This window comes from Cyprinus carpio, chromosome A16 (genome assembly GCF_018340385.1).
Source record: "Cyprinus carpio isolate SPL01 chromosome A16, ASM1834038v1, whole genome shotgun sequence".
Lineage (NCBI taxonomy): Eukaryota > Metazoa > Chordata > Actinopteri > Cypriniformes > Cyprinidae > Cyprinus > Cyprinus carpio.
In genome coordinates this window covers 19,115,080-19,142,326 of record NC_056587.1, presented here as the reverse complement: position 1 = coordinate 19,142,326, position 27,247 = coordinate 19,115,080, and the positions used below count along the sequence as shown (strand labels likewise).

At 37.2% G+C, this 27,247-nt stretch overlaps 1 protein-coding gene and 1 long non-coding RNA gene across 2 annotated transcripts; one reads left to right on the top strand and one right to left on the bottom strand.

The window, feature by feature from the left end:
- Nucleotides 1-522: 522 nt before the first annotated feature.
- LOC109105035 (SMG5 nonsense mediated mRNA decay factor) lies at nt 523-27,041 on the bottom strand. The gene is made up of 22 exons (XM_042773146.1): nt 26,641-27,041; nt 24,310-24,408; nt 23,989-24,112; nt 23,736-23,892; nt 21,975-22,064; nt 21,774-21,863; nt 21,507-21,585; nt 21,239-21,364; nt 19,433-19,501; nt 19,107-19,318; nt 11,624-11,761; nt 9,713-10,564; nt 7,727-7,896; nt 7,504-7,579; nt 7,234-7,409; nt 6,186-6,344; nt 4,530-4,589; nt 4,253-4,412; nt 3,099-3,189; nt 2,889-2,963; nt 2,649-2,787; nt 523-1,644 (listed from the first exon to the last, which is right to left on the bottom strand). The coding sequence occupies exons 1-22, from the start codon at nt 26,703-26,705 to the stop codon at nt 1,561-1,563; spliced, it is 3,291 nt and encodes a 1,096-aa protein (XP_042629080.1). The 5' UTR covers nt 26,706-27,041; the 3' UTR covers nt 523-1,560.
- Nucleotides 16,253-17,553, top strand: LOC109050775. The gene is made up of 2 exons (XR_002011281.2): nt 16,253-17,008; nt 17,370-17,553. It is a non-coding gene; the product is annotated as an uncharacterized LOC109050775 (long non-coding RNA).
- Nucleotides 27,042-27,247: the final 206 nt, after the last annotated feature.

Sequence of the window (27,247 nt, the reverse complement as noted above, 5' to 3'; positions counted from 1 at the left end):
AACTGAGAAATGAAAATAAGAAAAGTTGGCAGAAATATATATTTTTTTCTAAATATTTTATTTGAGTTAATGTTTACTTAATGATTTTTAGTAGTAGTTAGTAATATTTGAAGTTTGTGGTCAGTAATATTTGTTTTGAATGTAATATTTATCCTCAGCAATCCACAATATTAAGTAGCACCGGTTACAACATTAATAATATGTCAAATAATGTTTCTAAAGCTTCAAAATTCAGCTTTGTAACAAATAAATTACATTTTAAAATATAAAACATTTTAAGTTTATATATATATATATATATATATATATATATAAGATTATAATAAAATAATTTAAGATTATTTAAAAAATAAAATCTTTTGGACTTTCAAACATTTTCTGAAGGTAAAGCACATTTCACAAACCATTTGCTAAAATGTATAGAAAAAGACAGAAAGAGAAGGAAAGAAAGAAAAGGAACTGGCTTAATTTTTTAATGTCACTCAAATTTTAAATGATTTTAACCATGACAGAGACAAAAGGTGGTTTTTAAATGAAATCATTTTATTGTTTAATGCACTGCCTCACACGTACATTGGATTCCTTTGCGTTATGCAATATGGGACAATTACTATGAGAATGTGATGGAGAATGGCTGGTACTAGATTTGCTGAGTAGCAATTTCATGTTTAGATTCAAGCAGAAACACTTCCACATCTGTCAGCACAGCCGAGTGTGACCGGAGTCAGGTGATGTCTGTGACTCCACACCACCTCTTTACTGGATCTCTACACCCATCCTCATTCCTGTGTGTTCAGCACAGCATACAAAGGAAATAACATGTCATACAAAAATAAAATCAAATAAAAGCAACCATTTGCCAGACTTCTTGCTCATACACAGATAACACAATACATTAAATCACAAAGTTACACAGCAAAAAGAAAAAACAGTGGGGAAAGCCACGTTAGAAAGAACTAATCATCAAAAAGAAGTGTACACCCTAAACCCTGAATCCTTTGTGACTCTGGGAGTCGAGGGTAAACGCTAGACAGGATGATTTCTGTTCTGTGCTCACCGCCGCGGTCAAACACAGACATCCATGTGGCAGTGCAACCCCATGACCGAAGCCAGAAGACAAAAATAATCCAAAAACATTGTTCTATATATTCCGATTTATGAGTTTGTTTTTAACGTATATGCAGATGAATGTTTGTTTCTCTCTCTCAAAACATATACACTCATTTCATCAGTATATATGCCTGGTTATGGCGCACCAGGGGCACTTAAACTGAGTGATTTCACCCCGTAGCTTCTTTTAACCCTCCTGTGTCGGGGTTGAGGATGTGCTGTTTTATGTTAAAGCCCCCGTTCCTCTGACTTCTCTTTTCTCTGAACACTTTCTGCACCCTCCTTCCTTCAAACACTCCATCTTTTTAGTTTTTTTTCCTGGAGACGCAGTTACAGACAGAGCAGTAAAGTGGGAGAGAGAGAGCGAGCGAGAGAGAGAGATAGAGAGTGGGGGAGTGAGTGTGCGATCAGCTGAATGCCGAGCTGACCCCCTGCATCCCACGCCGTCTCTCAGCCCATCTCTTTCCACTGCCGGTAGAAGTCAGTGATGCTCTTCAGCTCCATGCCTGCTGCTGCCACCGTCTGGACAGCCGCCTGCAGCGACAGCAATGCACAGAGAGTTCATGCATCTTACAAACAGACACCACTGCAATAACACCAACCCTTCTTACAGAGAAACATCTGGACGATCTAAATTCTGCTAGGTCTGGGTGGAGTAGCAATGCTACTACACAGCTTAGCTTTTCCATCAAGAAGCTACATTTCACAGCGAAAGTAGCAACACATGCCACATTGTGTTGTGCATTTTTCAAAAAAAGTCTACCGTTCAAAAGTTTTTTTGTTTGAAAGACATTAATACTTTTATTCAGCAATGATTTTTTTTTTCAATTTCTAGTTAAATGCATAAATGTTGTTCTTTTAAACTTTTAACTGCTAAAAAAAAAATCTGAAATAAATTACATTTTGAACTATATTAAAATAAATTTGAAAAACACTTTAATAATGTAATAATATTTAACAATATCACTGTACTTTTGATCAAATAAATGCAGTCTTTATAAGAATAAAAGACTTCTTTAAAATACATTCAAAATCGTACTGATCCCAAACTTTTGAACGCTTTAGAATGCATACACATACATATATCAGGTTGCATTTATTTGATCAAAAATACAGTACTGTTTTGAAATATTTCAATTTAAAATAACAATCTGAATATATTTTAGAGTATAATATATTACTGTCATGCAAAGTGTCATTACTCCAGTCTTCAGTGTCACATGATTCTTCAGAAATCCTTCTAATATGCTGATTTGCTGCTCAATAAACATTTCTTATTATTATCAGAGTTGAAAATGATTTTGCTTAATATTTTTGTGGAAATGGATAGATTTGTTCAGGAATCTTTCAGGAACACAAAGTTCAAAAGAACAGCATATGAATTATATGAATTAGAGATCTTTTGTGTTCATCAAAGATCTTTACTGTCACTTTTGATCAATTTAAAGTAAATTTCTCATACTATGTTATAAGATTCTACAATACCATTCTATTATGATCGTGGAAGCTTATTTGTAGTCTGCTAATGTCCGACTGACCTTCATGGAAGCTGATCTTTCAGTCAGCTCCTCCAGTGAGTGTCCTGTCAGGATGGTCACCATGCCAGCAGTGTCTTCATCTCCACTGCTCTGAGATCCTGTCAGCTGGCGACAGCTGTCCACCATCTTATACAGGTGCCTGCCAAAAGGAACAATCAGAGTTGAGACAGTGTCTGCAGAAAACCCTACATGACTTCACGACTCTGCTCTGTAACAGGAAGTGAAGGTGATGTGGCTCACCAGGCTTCAATGTCCTGTCGTTTTAATTTGTCTCTCTCAAAGCTTCTTCCTGACTCTTTCTGGCAGCGGATGTACCTGTTGCATAAACAGTGAGAATAAAAGCTCAAACTTGAAACATTAAACCGTAGACTTTCCCAACAGCGCCGCCTCAATCTTCAGACTTCTTGTTCTACAGGTCTGCTGTCTACAGTTTGGAAGAGTTTTCCGTACCTGTTCCCCTTCCGAAACTCTGTCTCAAGGAACCGGATTCCATCTCTCGCTCCAGAGTTCTCTTTCTTCAGCAGATCCAGACCATCAATCACTGCAAGAGATCAGAAATTCATCTCAGTCAAGCAATTTGTACAAACACACTGACTGATCGTTCCTGGCGCACGTTCTGTACAAAAAGTCCATACTTTTCATTACTTCTGAGGAAAAAACTGGAGGAGTTTAGATCTTAAATCATTTAAAGTGCAGCAATTAAAAAGAACCAGTGTAAACATTCTGTTAGCCAATTAAAATCATTGGCAAATTAAATCACAAGAATGCCATACAGATGTCAAGCATCTATGCCAAGATGATTCACAGGGCTCCTACTCTTCCCAGTTTCTAGACTGAATAAGGATTGCTAAAAATCATTTTGACATTCAGAATGATTTGTGAACCATTTTGACCAACTAAAAATAATGATTTTCAGGTTTTAAGTTTGTGCAGAGTTATTTTAGAATTGTTTATGCTATAATATTTTCAAGGAGCTTATATTTTTATATCTCAGCTATTTTAATGAGTAATTTTATGTCTTTTTTATTATTTATTTTTATTTCAGTAATTTTATTACTTCATCTTAAACATCCATTTCTATTTTTCTTTTAGTTTTTCATCAAATATTAAAATATAAATATTTTATTTCAACTTATACATAATAACTAGCAGTGTTATTTTTTTATTATTTTTTTTATATTATTGTATTTTTTAGTAGTTTTTTGTTTTTTTTTTTTTGTGTGATTTAGTTTTGTGCATTTGTCATGTTTATTAGTTTTTTTTTTTAGTATTTCAATCATAGTACAGTTTTAATCATAGTACTTTAAACTTATTTCTAATTTCTATTCAAGTTACAGTTTTTCATCAAATGTTTAAAATCTATTTTATTTTGCCTTTAATAATTAAAAAAAATAAGATTTTAATAGTTTTAGTTAACAATAACAACACTGTTAACTAGCTGATCAGCAGAGTATAAAGATAAATATGCATTCACTATAGAAATTATAATGAATTAATAAGATTTAATTAAATTGCGTGATATTTCCAGACTCCCCTGTCATTTTCACATCTCCCACAACTGTGGAAACTCTCATTAGGAGACGAGAGGAGACACGTGGACTGACCTGTGCGAGGGATGATGATGATGAAGCAGCCGCTGGCAGCCAGCTGTCTGAGCAGCCCCAGGTGCTGGCAGAGAACTGTGGTATCTGGCACCAGATAAGGAGACATGGAGGACTGCGCTTTCGGCTGCTGCAGACTGCCCTCCAGCTGAGAGACCTCCAACTGCAGACAGAGGAAATGCTTCATTACTGCACCCGTTAATTGAGTACATTTGGATAAATGTTGGGAGCAAGATGTGCATTAATAAAAGTTAAAAATAAACCCAGCAGCTGGTCTGACCTGTAGGCGCAGCTGGGCCATATCTCTCATGAGCCGGTTTCTGCGAGCTTCCTCCTCCGCCTGTGGACGAGTCAAGGCAAGGTCAATATAACCTCTGTGTAACCTCAAAACATGACTCAGATTTTACCCTCAGTAACCACAAGGTGTGAATAAGCAGCTAAATATTTTTTTAGCCCTTAATAAGGAAGAGAAAAATAGCGGAGTAGTATACTGTTAACAGACAGACACATACACAAAAAGATCAGGTAGTTTGTGCATTTCTTTTTAAAAGAATACCTTAAAGCTCACTTAAAGAGATGAAAGATTAAACCACAGATATCTTCAACCTTACAATTCTGGGAAGTGAACTACAAAAAGGGCACCTTGCTGTTTCACACATTAAATTCACTCCAAAGGTAATAATATAAGAGAAAGGAAAAAGAAAGGCTGAGAGATAAATTTGAAATATAAAACAAGTGTTTGTTCTTCTATAAATCTTAAGATAGCTTTGGAGATTACATTGCATACTGTGCCCTAACTGTATGAAGATTAATCATGCTCTATATGTTTCTTGTCTTCAGACCATTTTTGTATCTTTTATACACTACCGTTTAAAAGTTTGACTGACCAAAATATCAGTTATGACTAAAACAGGATCAATAATGCAGGACAAAATGGACTGAGAACCTACCGCTGCTATCCAACATTTTAAAACCCTCCACGAGTTCCGTGTTCATCTTTGGATCTGCATAACCTTACATTTTTTTTTGCATTCTAAACCCGCATTCTAAACACTGATTTCTGCCTAAGGACTGCATGATTCATGTGTATGTGCTTCCACTAACCTCACCTGAATGCCTAAAGATGGTTTCAGATAAGATCTAACACTATCTGACATGTGAAAATAATTAAAAATCTAAATTAAGGGGACAACTGGATGTGAGTGTCAAGATAATTTCAGAAAATGAAAATTCGAATTTTCTTATTTTGCTGTTTACACACATGCAACTGTTCTAATCAGACTATCTGTAGGATAGCACAAATGCAGACTGAAACCAACAGAAACTGCTTTTAAAAAACATTCAGGACTCTCAAACTCTGAGCTTATTTAACAGCAGGCACAAAAAGTTCACGCTGATTGCTGTGGTCGTGCTGTAGTGGTGTATTATGAGAGACCTGCGCCTTTCAGTGCAGACTTATTCCATGAGCTTGTCATGGACTGCCAGCCATTCTTTTCATTCGCAGACCCTGAAGGTTTTAATGAAATTGTACCAGAAAGAGACGTCTCTTCACCAGCACAGCAAGGTGGCACTTCAACCATCATTTGTTCAACCCCTAAGGGCTGTATGGTTGCCTGGCAACATAAGGCTCTCAAGCAAAAGCTCACTAATGTGGTGAGGTTTAATGAAAAAGCCTTGTTTTCTTTACTGTAGACATGTCTGTGTGGACCCTATCATTAAGACGCACTTTCCGTGACTATTTCTCTAAATATTTAAGTGCTACGACTACTGAAATCCCCAATCAAGCCAATGCATCTGAACACACAAAAGAGATCAGCTGAGTTACTGTTTCAAGAGAAAAAAAGTTCAGTGTAAATAAATACAAAGATGTTATTGCTCCACTAATAGTTTGCATTTATGCCTTTCTTTCATTACTATTCAATCTCATGTGTTTTACCATGCGGAACTGGGCCTTGGCCTGCTGAACCAGGTTGTCCTGCTCTGATTGGCTGATGCTGGTGAAGATGCCCGCCTCTGGGTTGAAGTGCAACACGTTGCCTTGGAGATTTGTGAGGAAGTGACCAAAGCTGCGAATGCAGCACACACGCACCACACACTGGACAGCACAGAGAAAACAAGACATAAAGGAGGAACATGAGAGAATGCAAAAGACACTGCATGTTAATTATACTTCATTATAATACTTCACAAAACCCTCTGCATTCTAATTAGCTGAAACCAAGTACTTAATTTTCACTCAACATTAATGTGAAAAATTATAGTCATGTAAGGATGAGTGAGAATCCTAAGAAATGTAAGGATTATAATTGTTTTAGTACTTTTGAAGAAGCACCAAATAATTCTATTCTAATATATTTATTTTTTTGGTTTCATATAAACTACCGCTCAAAATTTTTGAGTCAGTAAGACTATTGTTTTTGAAAAAAATTATCTTGTAAACACAGAGGCTGCATTTATTTGATAAAAGACACAGTAAAAATAGCAATATTGCAAATTATTATTACAATTTAAAAGAACAGTTTTCTATTTAAATATATAAAAAATTTAATTAATTTCAGTGATGGAAAGCTAATTTTCAGCATCGTTACTCCAGTCTTTAGTGTCACATGATTCTTCAGAAATCATTCTGATGCTGATTTGATGCTCAAGAAACATTAAGCATTATTATCAATGTTAAAAAAAGAAACCTTACTGACCCCAAACTTTTAAATAGTAGTGTATATTATAAACTATTTTTACCACTATTTAAATACCAATAATTAGAGACTCAAATGCAACTAAAATGTAGTAAAAACCAAAGATAGTCATACATGAAACATGATTTAAATGTCTTTGATGACAAACAAATTGTTGAATCAGTTGTTCAGATACATTTTTGAATTGTTAAAAAGACTTAAAAAGGAAAATAGTGAAACAGCACAGCTGCAACAAATTCTTCCATGTGTTCTTCCTATGAGCACACAAGGAGGTAAGTGTGATGTTACCTCATCCAGAGGGGTAAGAGGGGGTCTCTGGCTAGTGAAGTCCAGGCGTCGATGGGCTACGCTGAGGGCAGGAAGGTGGCGGAGGGCCAGATCCTCTGGCAAGAGCAGTGTCTGGACCAAACCAGGCTGCTCACACTCATTCAGCAGGTCTGTTACATGCTTATTCAGACCTAAATCTGCAAGAGAACCAGAGAAAAAAATTATTTATTAAAAAAAAAAAATGGTTTTAATCCATTTATAAACCAGTTGTTGTAAACTGATTTCTCTTACCGGTTTCTAAAATCTTGCTGCCCACAGGAAGCAAATTAAGCAGCACTGAGAGTCTGTTCCACAAGCTCTGAGAACTCTGTTTGGGTAGATACCAAAGACCAACATGTACACAATGTACAACAGTTCCAACATGTATAACAGCAACAACAATAATAATAACTAAGCAAACAAATGATTCTGCTGTTTACTCTTGTAAAGTGCACAGTTTCAGATTCACATGTACCTGAGCGCACATGAGGATGATATCAGTGTTCGTCCTTAACCAATCCAAGAAAACCTTCACCACCTGGATGAGACCCTGATTTGTCAGAATATCCAGTCGCTCAGAAAGAGTTTTCTCACTGTGAAGCGAATGGTTGCTGTGCTCACTGCCCTCAGAATCAGAGTCAGGATCTGCGTACGACAAATCAAATATTCGTAGTTTTATAAGAATGGACTAAATATGTACTTTCTGTAGTGCTTGAAAGGCAGTGTAACAGTACAGTGTTAAAGGGGTCCTATTATGCTCTTTTACAAGGTCTTGTTTTGGGGGTGTACTGGAACAGGTTCTCATACTAGGTTGTTTGAAAAACACATTATTTTTCACATTATTACAACACCTCTCTCCCCAGTCTGGCATGAAAGGCTGAAATAGTTCCTATATCAAATGAAGGCCCGCCTTCTGAAATACGAATTGTGCTGTGATTGGTTAGCTGGCCCAGTCTGAGTTGTGATTGGTTAGCTGGGCCAGTGTGTGTTGTGATTGACAGCACTCAGTGCCTGGTCGGGAAATGTTCTGCCCCTTACCATATTCGCCTGCTTTGAGCTTCAGTGAAAATATTGCATCAAAATTGAATCAATATGATTTAATATGATTTAAACCCAGATGATTGTAACCACTCTAAAGCTCGTCTGTCTTGGGAAAGCTAGCGTTTCTCCGACATAGTGATAACACTCGTTGCCTTCTCTAGTGCAGCTCAACTGGGTCTCGTCCCATTCATCGATCTTTGTGATATCACAAATCCTGGAAAATATGCGTTGTAGTCCAAACGAGTCGTTCATTGTAGTTTTTGAAAAGTGATTTCTTTTAAATAAAATATCTCCTTTTTAATTTGACTTTGAGCTTTGTAACTTTGCAGATCTTTTTTATGCTCAAACAGCAACCAGGCATGTGCTCAGCTAGAGACAAAAAATAAGGAAAATCTGACCACGCCCACAAGTCACACCCCCATCACTCATTATTAAAAATATATATTTTAGCACATTAAAAGATATATCTTATATTGTAAAAATACATACTGTCCTGTAAAAAATAAAAGCAGCATTTAATAATCATGACAATATAATATTATAATAAAGTACTATAATATATTATAGTAAAGTATATAGAATTATTATTATAATTAAAGTACCTGCCAAAAATTCTATTTCAAATAAATGTTTTTTTTTTAATACTTTCTATTCATCAAAGCTTTGCAACTGTTTCCTGCATTGACAATAGAAAGAAACCTTAATAAATAGTATACATAAAATGAATCTTAATAATAAGAAATTTCTCATGCACCAATTCAGAATATAGAATTATTTTTGAAGGATCATGTGACACTAAAGACTGGAGTTATTATGCTGAAAATTCAGCTTTGAATCACAGGAATAAATTACATTTTAAAATACAGTAAGACAGAAATAAATCATTTTAAATTCTAAAAATATTCTACAGTATTAATGTTTTTTTTTCTGTATTTTTGATCAAATGCAACTTTGGGGAGCATAAGAAACTTCTCACTGGTCTCAAACTTTTTAAATGGTAGTGTAAAGCATAAAAAATAGTTTAAGACTGAAATAATGTGCAAAAAAAAAATCTAAATTTACATTTAGTAATTTTGCAGACACAGAATACATAAAGCGATTCTTCTTAAAGAGGCAAACAGACACAGGAAGTGCCTGTAATACCAAGTTTTAGGCATTGTTCAAATAAGTACAAGCTAGAAAGAGAAGGAATGAATAGAGAAAAAAATTCTATATATATATATATATATATATATATATATATATATATATATATATATATTTATATATATATATATTTTTTTTTTTTTTTTTTTTTTTTTAATTTAGGATGAAATTAAGTTGCTTTGAAAGAGATGAGTTTTCAGCTGTCCCTTGAAAATTGTGAGGGATTCAGCATTAATTGGAAAAAACTCAAAATCACTTTTTGTTAGCAAGTTACCGTTGTCATTGGTTCCATTAGCAATCTCTGGACTCATGCTTCTTGGTATTTCTCCAGTAGGAGGTGTGGCTTCTTGGACTGGGGCAGGGTTTGAGTCTGGGATGGGGTTAGTGGGAGCTGCAGGGCGGAGCAGTACATTGCTAAAGGTGGGGGCGAGTCGAAAGCAGCGTTTGGCTTGGAATAGCTGAGAGGACATGGCCTGCAGGTTACTGCTGATGCTGGTGTCATTAGACACTAACGGGCCATTGGTTACTGGAGGTGTAGAGTTTTCCTCCCTAGACGCTTGCGGTTGCTCATCTTCCTCTTGTTGTTGCTGTTGTTGTGGCGCATTCTCGGCATCCTCCATGTCTTCGAGGTCCGAACGAGATTCCTGACTGTTCATGTCAGAGTCCGTCTCGACGTCAAAAGCCGTGCCGCCCTCGTCCTCCTCCGAACCGCTTTCCCAGCTGCCATCCTCTGGCAGTGGTCCCCTCCGCCCTTCCCTTGATAAAGAGTTTATCTGGACCCTAGTGGCCCCCAGACTGTCGACAGGACCCCTGCCTTCCCCACTCTCTTCTTCGTCACTCTCAAATCCCTCGCTCAGGTCACTCTCGTCCTCCTTGTGAGCGCAGCGTCTGCGGCGAAGCATAGAGAGCCGTGAGAACTTCCGCTTCTGTTTTTGCTTCTCCTCAGCTGATCTTTTCTTCTCCAGGCTTTTCTTTGTCCCCACTGTCCTTCCGTTCCCCTTAGGCTCATCTTCCTCGTTCTTCTTCTCCTCATCCTCCTCTTCATCATCTTCCTCTCGGGAGCCGTTCAGCAGGGTTCTCTCCTCTGAGAGAGCAGCACTACCGTGTTCTCTGGCATCAGCGTCATCTACGAACAAACGCATCACATTGGAAATGTTAGTTTGGAAAAGTGAACAGTCACATGACAGCAAAAAGCAGAAACAAAAGCTTTTTTCAAATCCTAGTGAGCTGTCTAACTAGAAAGCATTAAGGCACCATAGGTGCTTCATGACAAAAAAAAATATTATTGTGCTTTCTAAGATTCCAAATTTTGGCAAGAATCTAAGGCAGCACATGTAAATATTCTTCACAGATCCGACAACTTCTGTGGCAAATTACAAACATATCCAAAAGTGCCTTATAATCAGAAAGACAAAATGACATTTAAAGTTGGCATGAAATGGAAGCTGCGATAGTCTTTTCTTTCCTACTGTGATGTAAATCCGAGTGAAATGGCTTCTGGAATGTTGGGTGGGATTTCACCCTTCACCGGGAGTTTGATTGACAGGCGATCTGACCAACAAGACTTTTACACAAGACTTTTGGAATGAATCTATAAGTCTATAATCTATGAATCTATAAGTCTCATCTTTGTAATTTTTAAAGAAATTCAAACAATAAATATATCTCTTTTGGCTCTTTATTTTGAGACTAGACAGTTCTAGCAATTCAAACGTTAATCGATCTCTTCCTGCTGATTATAGCTCGAAATAAACATGAATGAACATCTGAAGGTATGTTGTCTGAACCTGCTGAAGAATTCAATACACCATTTTCAAGTTCGACTCTAGTGACGTTAATCTATTAACTTTCTTGTCTGGGTTGTTTGTCGGACAAATGGTGATTTCAGCATTATGATTGGATGGATCGCTTGTCAATCAAACTCCCGGAGAAGGGTGCTTAAAGCCTGTTCATTAGACAGTCAGTACAGTCCAACTTCTTTTTAGAGTCTTAAGTCAGGAAGAGAAGGGATGTCATTCAGAGGGGGAGGGGAGATTAATGTTTTTGAATAAAGATTACATGTGCAAATTAATAAAAAAAATAAAATAAAGATGTGCACGGTTAAATCATTTATAATAAATACTTCAAAATTGTGAATTGTGATTTTTAATTTCATAGTGACTTTAAGCAAGAGATGTACCCGTACCAGTGTTATCAGTGCGCAGGGGTGGGACATCACTCTCGCCCTCCTCCAGTTCAGCTTGCAGTCGAATGTTGACATGATTGACCACATGGGAGAACAGAGCCAACGTGAAAGCGATGGAGGCACTGTACTGCTTTGAAGCTAGAATTAAATTCAAGTTGCACAGATGAGATAGTACTTCATTTGCAAAAAAAAAGTTAAATAAGAACTGTTGTTTGAAAGCTTCCAACAGTTCCCTAAACAGGCATTAAATTGACAGATATTTGATATATCTTTTTAATATCCTGACTTTTCCAAGGATGGAAAACTATTTTTAAAATACCCTGATATCTCCAGGTTTTTCATAGCACAGCATATTTTCACATAGAATGTTTATTTAATTTTTTATTTTATATCTACTAAGACAAACTATTAAAAATAGTTTATTAATTGAAGAAAAAAAAAAACTTAAATAAAATAACAGAAAAAAATATAAGATGAAACACTAAAATGACAATTAGAAATGGTGCCTTGAAAAAAAAAGTACTAAAATTAATAAAACTGAAATAAAAATTCAAGTTAATAGAAATATAAAAAATAACTAATACAAATGACATAAGCACATAACAAAACTACATATTTAACTAAAATTAAAAAACCAATTCAAAATATGAATAAATAGTATAAAAGTAAATATATCTTATAGTTAAAAAACAGTGGTCACCCACTAGTCTTAAGCAAGTTCCTGACCACAACGTGTTCAAAAGCAAAGGTATTAACCTCTTAACCCGCATCGGCCCGCCCGCGGGCCGGAAGGGCGCGTCTAGGCGCGGCTGTGAATTTTATAACCGTTGTTTTAGAAAAATATTCAATTAACTATCATAAACTATATATCATTTGAAAGCTAAAACACTCAATATCCATGTTCTGAGGTTGTTTTTTAAATCAATACACCAGAGAGGAAAGGGTTAACATAAATGCTGAAGGACCGGTCATTTAAACATGTACAAAGTTTAAATGATGGCGGCGCGTCCACACGCAGCGGCTTCTCTCTGTCCCGACAGAACGGTGTTTTCGTGTTTTTTGTCTTGTGAGTCGCAGTGTTTTTGTACGTCGTCATCGCGTCTATCTGTCTTTAAGCGCGCATACAGTCGTGAGTTTCTGCTGGATGTCGGCAGAGCCGCATTTTTAGAGTTAAACTCCGCGCACGCGGATAAGCGCGCACTGCTGCTGCGAGATCTCGAACTGCTCCGGAGGCCTACATCATCACCGACCCCCTCTACTGCATCTCGCCCACAGCGGAGGCGCCACAAGCGGCGTGAGAGAGGAACCAGAAGAGGGGTAAGCGCGGAGGTATCCGGGCTAGGCTAACGGCTAACCCACACAAGCCATCCATCCCCACCGTCGTACTGGCTAACGTACGCTCTTTGGACAATAAACTGGACTACGTCCGATTACTACGTTCAACTCAGAGGACTGTAAGAGACTGTTGTGTGTTTGTATTCACGGAAACATGGCTCAGCGACAGCGTTCCGGTCTGCGCCATTCAGCTCGACCAGCTGACGTGCTATCGAGCAGACAGAGCTCGCGTCGCGGGAGGAAAAAACCCGCGGCGGAGGGCTTTGTGTTTACATCAATGACGCGTGGTGGCGCGATGCTGTTGTGATCTGCAAAAACACTGCTCAGCCCTGGTGGAGTTTATGATTATTAAGTGCCGGCCGTTCTATCTGCCGAGGGAATATACTGCCATACTGCTCGTTTCGGTTTACATTCCCCCGAACAACAGCAACAGCAACCGGAACGATGCACTAAATGAACTGTACCAGCACATCAGTGAGCAGCAGACAGCACACCCCGATGCTTTTCTCATCATAGCTGGGGATTTCAACCATGCTGACTTAAAGAGTGTATTTCCTAAAATACACCAACACATTAACTTTCCAACAAGAGGTAAAAACATTTTAGACTTTGTTTACACCACACAGAGAGGAGCTTACAAAGCCCTCCCCCTCCCCCACCTCGGTGCCTCAGACCACATCACTGTCATGCTAATGCCCGCATACAGAGAACCGCTCGTTAAAGTCGCCAAACCAGTTCAGAAACAGATTCAAGTGTGGCCAGAAGGATCGTCTGAGGCTCTTCAGGACTGCTTTGATACAACTGACTGGAATATGTTTAAGCAGGCTGCCACTTATAATAACTCCACTGACCTCCAGGAGTACTCGGAGACTGTCACTGCCTACATCACCAAGTGTATTGAGGATGTAACAGTCACAAAAACCATTACTGTCCGGGCCAACCAGAAGCCGTGGATGACAGGGGAAGTCTACAGACTCCTGGAGACGCGGAACGCTGCCTTCAGAGCTGGAGACGATGGGGGGGCCTGAGAACAGCCAGGGCCAACCTATCCCGCGGCATCAGAGAGGCTAAGAGACAGTACTCCAGGAGGATAGCCCATCAATTCAGCGACAGCAGAGACACTCGGAGCCTGTGGCAGGGGATACAGACCATTACGGACTACAAGCCCCCACAGCGGACCTGTGACAGCAACATCTCTCTGCTGAACGAGCTGAACACCTTCTTCGCTCGCTTTGAGGCACAAAACAGCTCCACTGCACAGAAGACTCCACCTCCTCCCAGTGACCAGGTGATGATGCTGACCCCAGACAGCGTGAGGAGATCCTTCAGCAGGATCAATGCACGCAAAGCTCCGGGTCCTGACAACATTCCTGGGCGTGTACTGAGAGACTGTGCAGCAGAACTCACTGATGTCTTCACAGACATTTTCAACATCTCACTTAGTCAAGCTGTTGTTCCCACATGCTTCAAAGCTACCACCATCATTCCAGTCCCGAAGAAGCCATCTCCATCATGCTTCAATGACTACCGTCCTGTTGCACTTACTCCCATCCTCATGAAGTGCTTCGAACGGCTAGTCATGCACCACATCAAGTCTGCCCTCCCCCCCTCCCTGGACCCATTCCAGTTTGCATATCGGTCCAACCGCTCGACCGATGATGCCATCTCAACTACCCTCCACTCAGCACTCACACATCTAGAGGAAAAAGACTCATACGTCAGAATGCTGTTCATAGACTTCAGTTCAGCATTCAACACAATCATCCCTCAACAGCTCATTCACAAACTGGTCGAGCTGGGGCTCAACACTTCGCTGTGCAACTGGCTGTTGGACTTTCTGACTGGAAGACCTCAGGCAGTACGTGTCGGCAGCAACACATCCAGCACCATCACACTGAACACTGGGGCCCCCCAAGGATGTGTGCTGAGCCCCCTCCTCTTCACTCTGCTGACACACGACTGCACACCGTCACACAACTCCAACCTCTTCATTAAGTTTGCGGATGACACGACTGTGGTGGGTCTCATTAGCAACAGAGATGAGACAAACTACAGGAGCGAGGTGAGCCGCCTGGCCGGGTGGTGCAGTGACAACAATCTCTCTCTGAACGTGGAGAAGACGAAGGAGATTGTTGTGGACTTCAGGAGAGCGCACACTCAGCATGTTCCTCTGACCATCAACGGTGCGACTGTGGAGAGAGTGAGCAGCACCAAGTTCCTGGGTGTGCACATCACAGAGGACCTCTCCTGGACCGACAACACCGCAGCACTGGCCAAGAAATCACAGCAGCGTCTCTACTTCCTCCGCAAACTGAGGAGAGCCAGAGCCCCACCCCCCATTATGTACACCTTCTACAGAGGCACCATCGAGAGCATTCTGACCAGCTGCATCACTGTGTGGTATGGCGCCTGCAACGCGTCCTGCCGGAAGACTCTGCAACGCATAGTGAGAGCAGCTGAGAAGATCATTGGTGTCTCTCTCCCCTCCCTCCAGGACATTTATGGAACCCGTCTCACTCGAAAAGCCCTCTGCATTGCAGGTGATCCCACTCACCCGTCACACAGCTTCTTCAGTCTGCTGCCATCAGGGAGGAGACTGCGGAGTCTCCAGGCCAGGACCAGCAGACTGAAGGACAGCTTCATCCATCAGGCTGTCAGGAAGCTGAACTCGCTCCCGAACTAACCCCCCCCCGTCCCTCTTCTGCCTCAGGCACCACTGAACTATGAAACCACCCCCCCCCCCCCCCAGGTCCCACATCCCCAGGTCCTTCCACCCCCCTCCCTCTAACATACGAATGTCATGCACCAGTCACTTTGTGCAGCAGTGGTCTGCTCACTACCTCATTCACCATGGATCTGACATCATTCTACCTCCTCATCAGTCAGTTTAATAAAATAACTGCTCTGAGCCCTTTGTCACTTTGTCACTTTTAATCAGACTGAATAAGCTATTTTTTTTTATGCACTAAAAAATCTTTTTATCTGCACTGTTTGTTCACTGGTTTGCACTCTATCTGCCATGTGCCTTGCGCTGCTTTTATTTTAACCTTATTTTTATTTTATTTTTTCTATTATGTCTTTTTTACATTCCCTTATTGTATAGTTTTATCTTATATTTTATATTTGATCTAGATTTTTAAGCTCTACTGTTAGTGTTATCTGTATGCACCGGGGGTCTGAGAGTAACGCAATTTCGATTCTCTGTATGTATGTACTGTACATGTGGAAGAATTGACAATAAAGCAGACTTGACTTGACTTGACTTGACTTGAGAGTGTTAGTGTTCTTACGTTTCATCGCCTATAGTTCTGGTCTGCTCGGACTATTCCAACGAACACCAGCACACATTTCAAGGTAAGGGTCTACTCTTCAAGATGCATCCCACTTTTTAATCCAAAACAACGAAAAAATAGGGGAAAAAAACGAAAGATCCTCCTTTGTTTACATGACCGATTCGAGTTATAGTTGTCGATAGCGTCCATTTTCAAAGAAATATCGATTCTAATTCGTATTCCAGCTTTTGTTTCCTATAGAATGGTCTCTTCCGAGCAAAATGAGCCCTCCCTCGTCTCTCTCCTTCAATCACAGGCGATGTTATAACCAGAACAGGCCAGGAGTCACTGACTGGTTTAGCGAGGTGCCAATCACCGCACCTCAGTTTTGGCTGTTGTAAGCTAGCCAATGCCTAGCCAGCAATGTTTTGATGGATGGAAGTGTTAGCCAATCACAAGGACGTTTACAGTGATTCACAGTTTGCACCGTTTCGTAATCAGTTTGAAGATTCAGCGAGCGCAAAAGTTGCTGTGTGTCCGTGCGCTCTCGTCTTTACGCCTGAGGCGCACTCAGAGCGGCGCAACAGCGCTACACGGGTATCTATCAGCGAGCGGATTCTCTCCACAGCTTACATCTGAATCTCTCCATCAAAGAACGTCGACTTTAGAAGAGTTTTTGTGGTTTTTGATCGTGTTTTGGAGGCCGTGATGAGAAGCAGCGGCGAAGAGCAGCAGAAAGACCCGGAGAGATGCATGCAGCCAGGGATAGCATTAGCACGTGAGTTTCAACGCTGTTCTCTTGAATGTTTATATATGTTTATCATGTGTTTGCAGCTTTTGATTCATGTTAGCTGTATTAGATCATAAAAATGACAACGGAGAGGGAAAATATGAGGGGGCTACATGATTTATTTATGCATGTTTGTGCGTATGTATATTGAGTATGTTTGTGTTTGTGCGTATGCATGAGTATTGTGTGTGTGTGTGTGTGTGTGTGTGTGTGTGTGTGTGTATGTATGTTTATGTGTACGAGCATTGAGTATGTATATTTATGTGTGTGTGTATAAAACATGTAAACACAGTTTTGCAAGTTTGATTTGTTTTGTTTACACACTCTTTCTCCCTTTCCTGTTTTTCAGTGACTTTGGTGTGCAGTTGGTCAAAGAACAAACCTTTTTAGTGACTGCCTTGAGTGTCTTCCTACACTGTAAATACTGTAAATAGTTGCTTTTAGTTTTTCAGTAACTTGATATTCATAATAATTAGCAGAGAAAAAAAATGTACAATTACAAAATGTAAAATAAATAAATAAATTGTATTTTGCATGTTTTGTGTTCATTCACTCTAAAATGATCACTGATCAAATCTGTTTTCATTATTAGAATTGTTCAAAATAAATAGTATAGTTAAAATGTTTAAATGTTGTTCTGAAATAGTTTTGTGTTTGTTTGTGGTTTCATGGGTAGATGAGTTCTGAATTGATTATACATATGTAGTGTATGTAGTATGCAGTGTCATATGGAGTCTCTAAATAGCCTTTTTGAAAGGATTCCTAGACTTTTCTTGAAATAAAAGATCTAAATTACTTTTCCAAAGCTTTTCTTTAAATAAAATACCATAAAGATGTACTTTTTGCAAGTTTTTACCTAAAAAATGTTTTATTTCAGCTTTTATTTCAGGAAAAGTTAAGGCGTCCTTTCAAAAATGCCCAAATTTTTGCCCAAAAATGACCAAATGAGTCAGGAATAGTTTTTTTCTTGTGTATTATGGTTGGCTGAGCAGTTCTGAACTGATATACATATATGTATTATGCAGTTTTGCCTCATTTGGTCATTTGGTTACCAGGTGTACATTTGGAGTCTCCAAATGGCTTTTTTTGAAAGGCCCACTGTGTCTGTCGTTGGCTCGTCCCGTCACAGAAACTACATTTTTGGGAGTATCACCTTCAAATTTGAATCAAAATATGTTCAGACATTCAGGTTAATGATTATGGCATTTTAAGGCCTTTGGCAAATAAGTCACTATCATTTTTCCCTTAGTGAATTTCATTCAAAGATATCATGAGTCACTTTCATGTAAGTTTTACCTTGTTTTACTCTATTGCTATACTAGTTTTGAGTTTTATTATGACTCCAGAGTAATAAAGGTTTAAGTGTCTAGTTTCAGACAATACCAGATTTATAAATTTAGACCACAGGGTTCAAGAGCTACAGACATTTTTATTTGGGTATGTCGTTTTTCAGAAAATGCTCAAAAATAGGGGCGCAGGTTAAGAGGTTAAAGCAACACTATGTAACTTTTTCTGTGTTCAAAATTTGCAAAATTTATATAATGAGCGAGTACATCATAAATCCATCTACCAAACCGCCTTTTTGTCTTTTCCCAAATCACTACAGTACATTTATAACAAGTGATTATATTTGGACTATTGTAGCCTTTTTCGGGTCGTCGACACTGAGGAGTAACACATACCTGCGTGAATCGCCATAGACATAACCTTGGAGAAGTAGCTCTGTTCTGCAGTTCTGCAGTTCAAAATTTACATAGTGCTGCTTTAAGTATTACAAGTATCATTTGTCCTTTACAGTGTTGTATCTGGTCAGGATGCAGTATTACCAGGAAACTGAGTTTGTTGCATTATGTATCAAAATCAAAATAGGCCTACAAAACACAACTGGCATTCCAAATAAAAATACATTTCATGAAACCAGCACTATTTTTAGATTAGTGAAGCAGTACCTGTCTGCTTATTCAGTGCAAGATAATTAAGGACATGATGACTTTGCGTAAAATGAGCAGCAGATGTTGTCAACTGATGAATAAAATTATTAATTATTATTAAATCATTAAGATCAATTCTTTCAGTCCATACTAACCCCCTCTCTTCAAACTGTGCACCACCATAAGGCAAGTCACCACCATCTTGAATATGAGGCTGTCAGGAAGCACAGAACAGACCGAGTCGTGCTCTTCCTCCTCCTCACTGGCTGACTGGCTGCCATGAGCAGGAAGGGGGAGGTAGAACAGCACCAGGTTAAAGTCTTCCAGCACAGACTGGCACAGTGATGTCAGCTCCGTCTCCATCAGACTATAGAGGTGACAGGATATTAGTCAAGTTGATTTGATTCTCAAATTATATCTTTCAGGTGAAGAATGATCTTTAATAACATCAAACAGGTTCAGCTGGAGGTGATGCTCTCACCTGTTCTTGGGCTGCAGCAGGCTCTGCAAATACATGAAGCTCACCAGCAGTCTTTTGATGTCTTTTGACCTGAAGCAAGAATAACTTAATTAATGTGAGTGCTACTTGCCCATGCTAGCCTACACCATGACGCTGGTTCAGAAAGGAAATGACGTGTACTACGGAACCCCTAAAGGGAATAAATTCGAGATGGGAGGAAAAACAATATTTTAATGCTTTCTCTCGCATTATATTGTTGGGTAATTATACTGCATGTAAATTGCGGGCATCAGGAAGTCACTATTAATATGCAATGAAATTGTTTTTGAATGCGCACTTGCTTTTTACTTTCACTTGCGAGATTCGTGATCACACATACTCTTTGCATACTATGGAGCGACAGTACTTATCACACATTTTACAAGACTAGATGTTTGTCAGTGGTGCTCAGGATCTGGAAATCATTTGCCATCATCCTATCAGTCATCTCTCCTTACTCTGTTTAAGTGGTAAATGAAATTTTATGCACTGTAATGTAACAGGTTACCAAGCGGCCAACCATGTCCCCTTTGGCCCCTTAGAATGCATTATTCGTTTTCCGTGCCTTTCCGAATATGGATTCACTATTCTGGCACATCCCTAGTTTCCAGGTTACTGAGTGCTTTATAAGGTACAGTTAGGCATTGTTTACTGATATTCTGATCTCTAGATAAGGACAGGGGCTATATTACAAAAACGTATTGAAAAACCTTAATTTCCTAAAGGCAAATTACAATGGTTACTATACACATAGGACAGGATTATGCTTTAGGATGAGTCTTAATATCAAGATTATGAATTTTGTTGTTCACCAGGCAAAAATCACATGTCTGACTAATTAGATAAGCAATAGCACACATATCCTTAAAAAGCTGCGTAATTTAAGTAATCATTTATGTTCCCATCCCAAACAATGCAGGACAAGTAATGCGTTGATGATTAATACTTGGGAATGGGGGTTTAAACTATGAGTAATAATAGTAGTAATGATTGTTTTAGACAGCACCAGTAATAAAATGTATAATAATAATAAAATACATTTAACTTTTCTTTGGTTTTAAAAACCAATGAGTCATTAAAAGTTATTTTAAATTCAAATTTATTCTATTTACTGTATTAATGCATTTAGTCTAGATGTGCATGATCCATGAGTGCATGTTATTCAGACCCAAACAATAACAACAACAAAAAACTGTTGGTCCTGTTGTTTCTTGTCCTCTGAAACAACCAATTTCACTCAAAAACCATCAGACTATGAAAGTTAAATGGCAGAGAAGAATATCGATAGTTTAGAGCATTACTTAAAACCGCTTGAGTACTTCAAGCACAATTTAGATCAGTGTTTCTCTACTAGGTGTCTCCAGGATGACTTAAAATGAATTCACTTAAATTATCTTAAAATAAACTTAATTAAAATGTTAAAAAAAATAAAATAAATTAAAAATCAAATAAAATATTTATTTTTTAATTTTCTCCCTCAGTTCTTGAAACTTCTGCAATTACAAAAATAACTGTAGTCTACTTGCAATATTGATACTCCCAGTTTCTGGTAGTAGAAAAAATTTGAAAGCAAGCAGCTTTTTCAATTACAGCAGAAATACCAATAGCAATATTATAGCCTATATGAATTCTGTGGGCCTTTGAATACTGTGTTGAACAATGGAAAACAAATCAAAAGGGTTGAGAACCTGATTTAGATTACAGGAACACACTAAACTCATCAAACATATTTTCAAAAACACTCCTCTATCCTGTCTTTTATATTTGTATGAAAGAGAGGGAACACACCTCTGGCGTGATGGTGACAGTTTTTTAATCTCCTGTTTCTTCACCTGGTGGTACATCTTGGCTGCCTTGTCAAACAGACGCTTTAAATTCCCATAAGCGCCATCGAAGGGAGTCTCCGACTGAATACTATTCAACAGGAAAAACCAGTTTGTCATTGTCCATGCAGGGTTATCAGATTCTTCACACACTAGTCATACTAAAGATCTGTACTGCTGCTGTAATCCATTTACTGTCCATTTACATATGATGCTGTTCTCAGATGCCTTACCAGCGCAAGTAGTAGTAAGTAGCCTCCACGTTATAAAATTTGCTTCCAGCAAGCGTACCCAGCTGATTAAACGGCATGCCTGTAAAAGACAACAAAACATTTCCCCAATGCAATAACATGAAAGTCAAATAAAACAAAAAATAACAAGGAATCCATTAAATGTTAATTACGATTCACTGTTTAACAGATAAAAATCATAAAAAGCATGCTCTCCAGCGCCAGGAAAGGGTGTTTTACGGAGGATGTTAGATGCATGGACTCGCTCACCGACATGAGGTGCGACAGACAGGGCCTGGTGATAAAAGCGCTCCGCCAGCTGCTCTGCCTCCACTCCCGCAAGTTCATTTTGGTACCGTGCTCATAAACATTAAACAGTTTGATTTCAGATTATATGAACATAAAATCACACTACAAGACAGAGATTTAAGGGGCAGTTTTTTATTAAACATCAAGTGAGAACACACTTACCAAGATCTCCCAAGTACACAAGGCATCTGTGACACGCCATCTGGGCCCACTCCATCTCTTTAGGGGTGGCTGAGACTGGTTTCTTACGACCTGCAGTCATTAATCACAGACAGATTATCTAATTTCAGAAATTTTGCTACACAGTATTCCTACATTTTTTGACCAATGAACTTCTGTAACATTTAGGACTTCTAAAATCAATTATGACGACTTGATATCACATTTTCATTATCCTTAAATAAATTACATTCACAAAAATGGAATTTCTAGACAATTATACATTTACTAAAAATTTAATTTCCATAATATTTTTCAGGTCTGATCTTTGATATTTTCAGGTTCTCCATGACTGTGGGAACCCTGGTTAATCTGTTTATAAACTAGACATATTTACAGTGAGGGCTTTGTGGGGTTCCCAAAAGATTTGATCAGTGAATTCCATGAATTTTCTAGTTATTGTTATTACTTCATAGATATTAAACTCACAAAGAGTGATTACTATTCAATTAAATAAAATTCACATTTAAGAAAATATATATATATATATATATATATATATATATATATATATATATATATATAGTACAGGTCAAAAGTTTGAAAAAAATTACTATTTTTAATGTTTTTTGAAAGAAGTTTCTTCTGCTCATCAAGCCTGCATTTATTTGATCAAAAATACAGAAAAAAAATTAATATTTTGATATATTATTACAATTTAAAATAATTGTTTTAAATTTATTATACTTTATCATTTATTTCTGTGATGCAAAGCTGAATTTTTAGGATCATTATCACATGATCCTTTAGAAATCATTCTAATATGATGATTCATTATCAAAGTTGGAAAACAGTTCTGCTGCTTAATATTTTTTCAGAACGTGATACTTTTTTAGGATACTTTGATGAATAAAAAGTAAAAAAAAAAGCTATGTTTTTAAAATATAAATATTTGGAATAACAATATACACTACTGGTCAGTAATTTGGGGTCAGTAATTTTTTTTTCTTTCTTTTTTTTAAATAAAATCAATACTTTTATTCAGCAAGGATGTGTTAAACTGAAATACTTTTATTCAGCAAGGATGTGTTAAACTGACCAAACGTTATTATAATTTTTTTTTTTTTTTTAATGAATTATTTTCTTTTTAACCTTTTATTCATCAAATATATTAGACAGCAGAACTGTTTCCAACACTCATAATAAATCAGAATATTAGAATGATTTCTAAATGATCATGTGATAGACTGGATGTTACATGTGACACTGAAGGCTGGAGTAAAGATGCTGAAAATTCAGCTTTGCATCACAGGAATAAATTTTTTTTTTTTAAAGTATATTCAAATAGAAAACTATTATTTTAAGTTGTAATAATATTTCACAATATTACTGTTTTTTTTTCTGTATTTTTGATCAAATAAATGCAGGCTTGATGAGCAGAAGAGACTTCTTTCAAAAACATAAAAAATAGTAATGTTTCCAAACTTTTGACCTGTACTGTATATATATATATATCTATCTATATATATATATATATATATATATATATATATAGTATATATAATATATATATAGTATATATATATATATATATATAATAATATAATAATTAATCTTAACATAATGAATAATAATTAATTTATATATATATATTACTATATTTTCTTTTTTAATAAGAAATATTTAAGATTTATTTTAAATTCCCTCTGTTTTCCATGACTGTAGGAACATTGCCTCTAACAGGCATATGGAAGCATGTCTCACCAATGAGTGGGTCGGTGACGTGAGTCCAGTCGATGCAGTCCTGTAGCTCCAGCTGATAGTGTGACTGGATGTAGAGCAGCAGGTGTTGAAAGAAGCCCACCCCAGCGATCAGATGGGTCCTGTAGGCGCACTCCAGAGCACTGCGGCTGTGAATATGCTGCGAAGAGAGGCAGGATTTCAGCCCGATGGCAGATTGAACAACAAATAAGAGTACTTCAAATTATGGGCTGTGCACAGTGTTACATGACAGTACCTTCTTGTTGGTCTTGATGACCTGGATGACCTCATAGTAGACCTTCCTCCACAGCAGCTCTTCTGCCTTGCGCCCATAGTCCACAGGGTGCAGAAACATCAGCTTTACACAAAGTTCCCGCAATCTGGTTAAAAAAAGAAAATAAAGCAAGAAAATAAGAAGCCTTGATATGTAAGTATATGGGATCGTTAATGAGTTGTTGTGTCATACACAGATGTGACAACGATAAAATCTCTCTCTTCCATGTAAACACAACATAATCAGACCAATAATACTGTACTGTGTCTGGTCGGGTTGCAGAGTGAGTGAACTTGTGCTTACTTGTTCCTCAAACTGATATTCTCAGGTTTGAAGACCTCCCTATATGATGACTTGCCGCTGATTATAATATCCAACTTATGCACCGTTTCCACAACAGCCCTACATAAAACAAAAAAGAAATGATGAAAACATTGTTATATACACCACTTACTCACAATATAACAAATCCCATTCAACACTTTTTTTTTTTTTTTTTAGTTATTAACTTGAATTATTGACCTGCTGTCATTTTCTATATATATATATATATATATTACTAAAGATAAAATGTTGAATTTTTAAGAGGGGGGCCAGTTAATTTAATCTTCTGAATGTAAAAATTAATAGATGATATTAAATGATTAGAAGATTAAAGATGAATTCCAGACGCCTATTAACCATAGAAAGCCCATTTAATCATAAATGATACATGAATTTGTATGGCCTCTAAATTATCAACATTATCAAAAACTTTGGTAAAAAACATATTGTACACAATCTACTACATGCCTTCTGTCATCTAATTTATAATTTTATACTTTTTATAGTAAGCAAAAGGGCCTGTAGTATAACTCTAAAAATACAGTATATATGTGTGTGTATATATATATATATGTTTATTTATATATATATATAGTACAGGTCAAAAGTTTGGAAACATTACTATTTTTAATGTTTTTGAAAGAAGTCTCTTCTGCTTCATCAAGCCTGCATTTATTTGATCAAAAATACAGAAAAAAAACAGTAATATTGTGAAATATTATTACAACTTAAAATAATAGTTTTCTATTTGAATATAAATTAAAAAAATGTATTCCTGTGATGCAAAGCTGAATTTTTCAGCATCATTACTCCAGCCTTCAGTGTCACATGTAACATCCAGTCTATCACATGATCATTTAGAAATCATTCTAATATTCTGATTTATTATGAGTGTTGGAAACAGTTCTGCTGTCTAATATATTTGATGAATAAAAGGTAAAAAAGAACTGCATTTATTCAAAAATAAAAATAAAAAATTCTAATAATATATATTCTAATAATATATTTTCTTTACTATCATTTTTTATCAATGTAACACATCCTTGCTGAATAAAAGTATTGATTTTATTTAAAAAAAAGAAAAAAAAATTACTGACCCCAAATTACTGACCAGTAGTGTATATTATGACAACATATTTATATTTTAAAAACATAGCTTTTTTTTTTTTTTTTTTTTTTTTACTTTTTATTCATCAAAGTATCCTAAAAAAAGTATCACATGTTCTGAAAAAAAAATATTAAACAGCAGAACTGTTCCAACTTTGATAATGAATCATCATATTAGAATGATTTCTAAAGGATCATGTGATAATGATCCTAAAAATTCAGCTTTGCATCACAGAAATAAATGATAATTTAAAGTATAATAAATTTAAAAACAATTATTTTAAATTGTAATAGTATATCACAATATTACATTTTTTTCTGTATTTTTGATCAAATAAATGCAGGCTTGATGAGCAGAAGAAACTTCTTTCAAAAACATTAAAAATAGTAATGTTTCCAAACTTTTGACCTGTACTATATATATATATATATATATATACAGTAATCTTTAATTATTTATTTTTTATAATGTTAGTAACATTTCGAGATGAACATGAACTGAAGCATCTTAGGTTTACTTAATCATCCATAGATATTTTGGGGGGAAATCATGTTAAAGCGTGAGTATCAAAATCACATTACATGCTATATGAAATTTATTGTACATTATTTATACAAAAGGTCAGGTTGGGCCTCTGAACAAAATTATATTCAGATCCATAAGATCATATTCGAGATCCATATTCTCCTATATCACATTATATAAGCCACAGACGCTTAATGTATCAAATATGATACCAATCTTTTTTAAAGATTTTATTCTACATTTTATCTAAAGGTTAATTTCATTTCAAATATTTAGATTCGTCTGACTATTATACATATGTACAAACGTTGCGTATGCAGATGCTTAAACTACCTTTAATTCTCATACAATTCTGGCCTTTTATTTTTATTTACACTTATCTGTCCTTTTATAGAAACTAAGAGTACCTCTAGACATAGATCATAGAATAAATATAGATTTAATAGCTATAATTTGATGCCAGACATGCCAAATAATATAAGATTTCCAGATGAGACATTATGGACACGCAGAGACTAAGAATGGTTAAACTGCCGCTGTATTCAAGTGTCAGGTGTCTCGTTCAGCATTATTCCTTTGTGAATATGTTTTCCAACCGTTCTGACCCACAAAACATAAGAAATATAAAGCGTTACAGAGATTTCCTGACAGTACCGGCCTGCTGTCAGCAATCTTACCTGTACAGTCGTTTAATATGAAGCACTTTGGCCTCTGACTCGCTGTCTTGACCCGGTCCGCTCATCCTAGCAGTGATTATGCTGCTGCTATGGTCTGTTTTCGTGTATCTTGTTCTGGTTCGTTCAGCCCCAGTTTAGCGCGCGGCTAACGTTAGCAGGCTAGCTAACTCACCTATTTCCCTCAAATTACAACTTGAACACAAACGCTGTCGTTCCTGACCTTCCCCGCCACCGGCCGCGATACCCATCCGTTCGGAAGCCGGTGTGTGTGCTGGTGTCGGTTCGGGTCAGCTGTCACATTTTGAAGGGGTTGTGTTTGCGTTGTTGTCGCTCATCATTCCGAGTGTCGCTCCGCAAGCGGCCATTTTTCCCCCCTCCCACCGCACACAGCTCCAATTATCGCGACAATTGACAGATTTCTACACCGCCGCTACAAGTCTCGCGAGAGTTTCCTGAGGTCAAGTTCTTGGTAAAGTAGTAGCGCTTGGCTGCAGGCGAGCTGATCAGTCGCCAGTGTGACGGTCCTTTACAAAAATAAATGTATGATGAGTACTCGCAAATAAGTATGTTGTTAAGTTATAATAAGTATATATAGATTTTTCCTCAA

What these genes read in the sequence shown, in the direction of transcription:
- LOC109105035 (XM_042773146.1), bottom strand. Translation starts at nt 26,705, where the DNA reads ATGAGCGGACCGGGTCAAGACAGCGAGTCAGAGGCCAAAGTGCTTCAT. An exon ending in CGTCACCGACCCACTCATTG is followed by an intron (nt 22,065 to 23,735) that starts GTGAGACATGCT and finishes TAATGACTGCAG; the next exon opens with GTCGTAAGAAACCAGTCTCA. An exon ending in TGTGTACTTGGGAGATCTTG is followed by an intron (nt 21,864 to 21,974) that starts GTAAGTGTGTTC and finishes AATGTTTATGAG; the next exon opens with CACGGTACCAAAATGAACTT.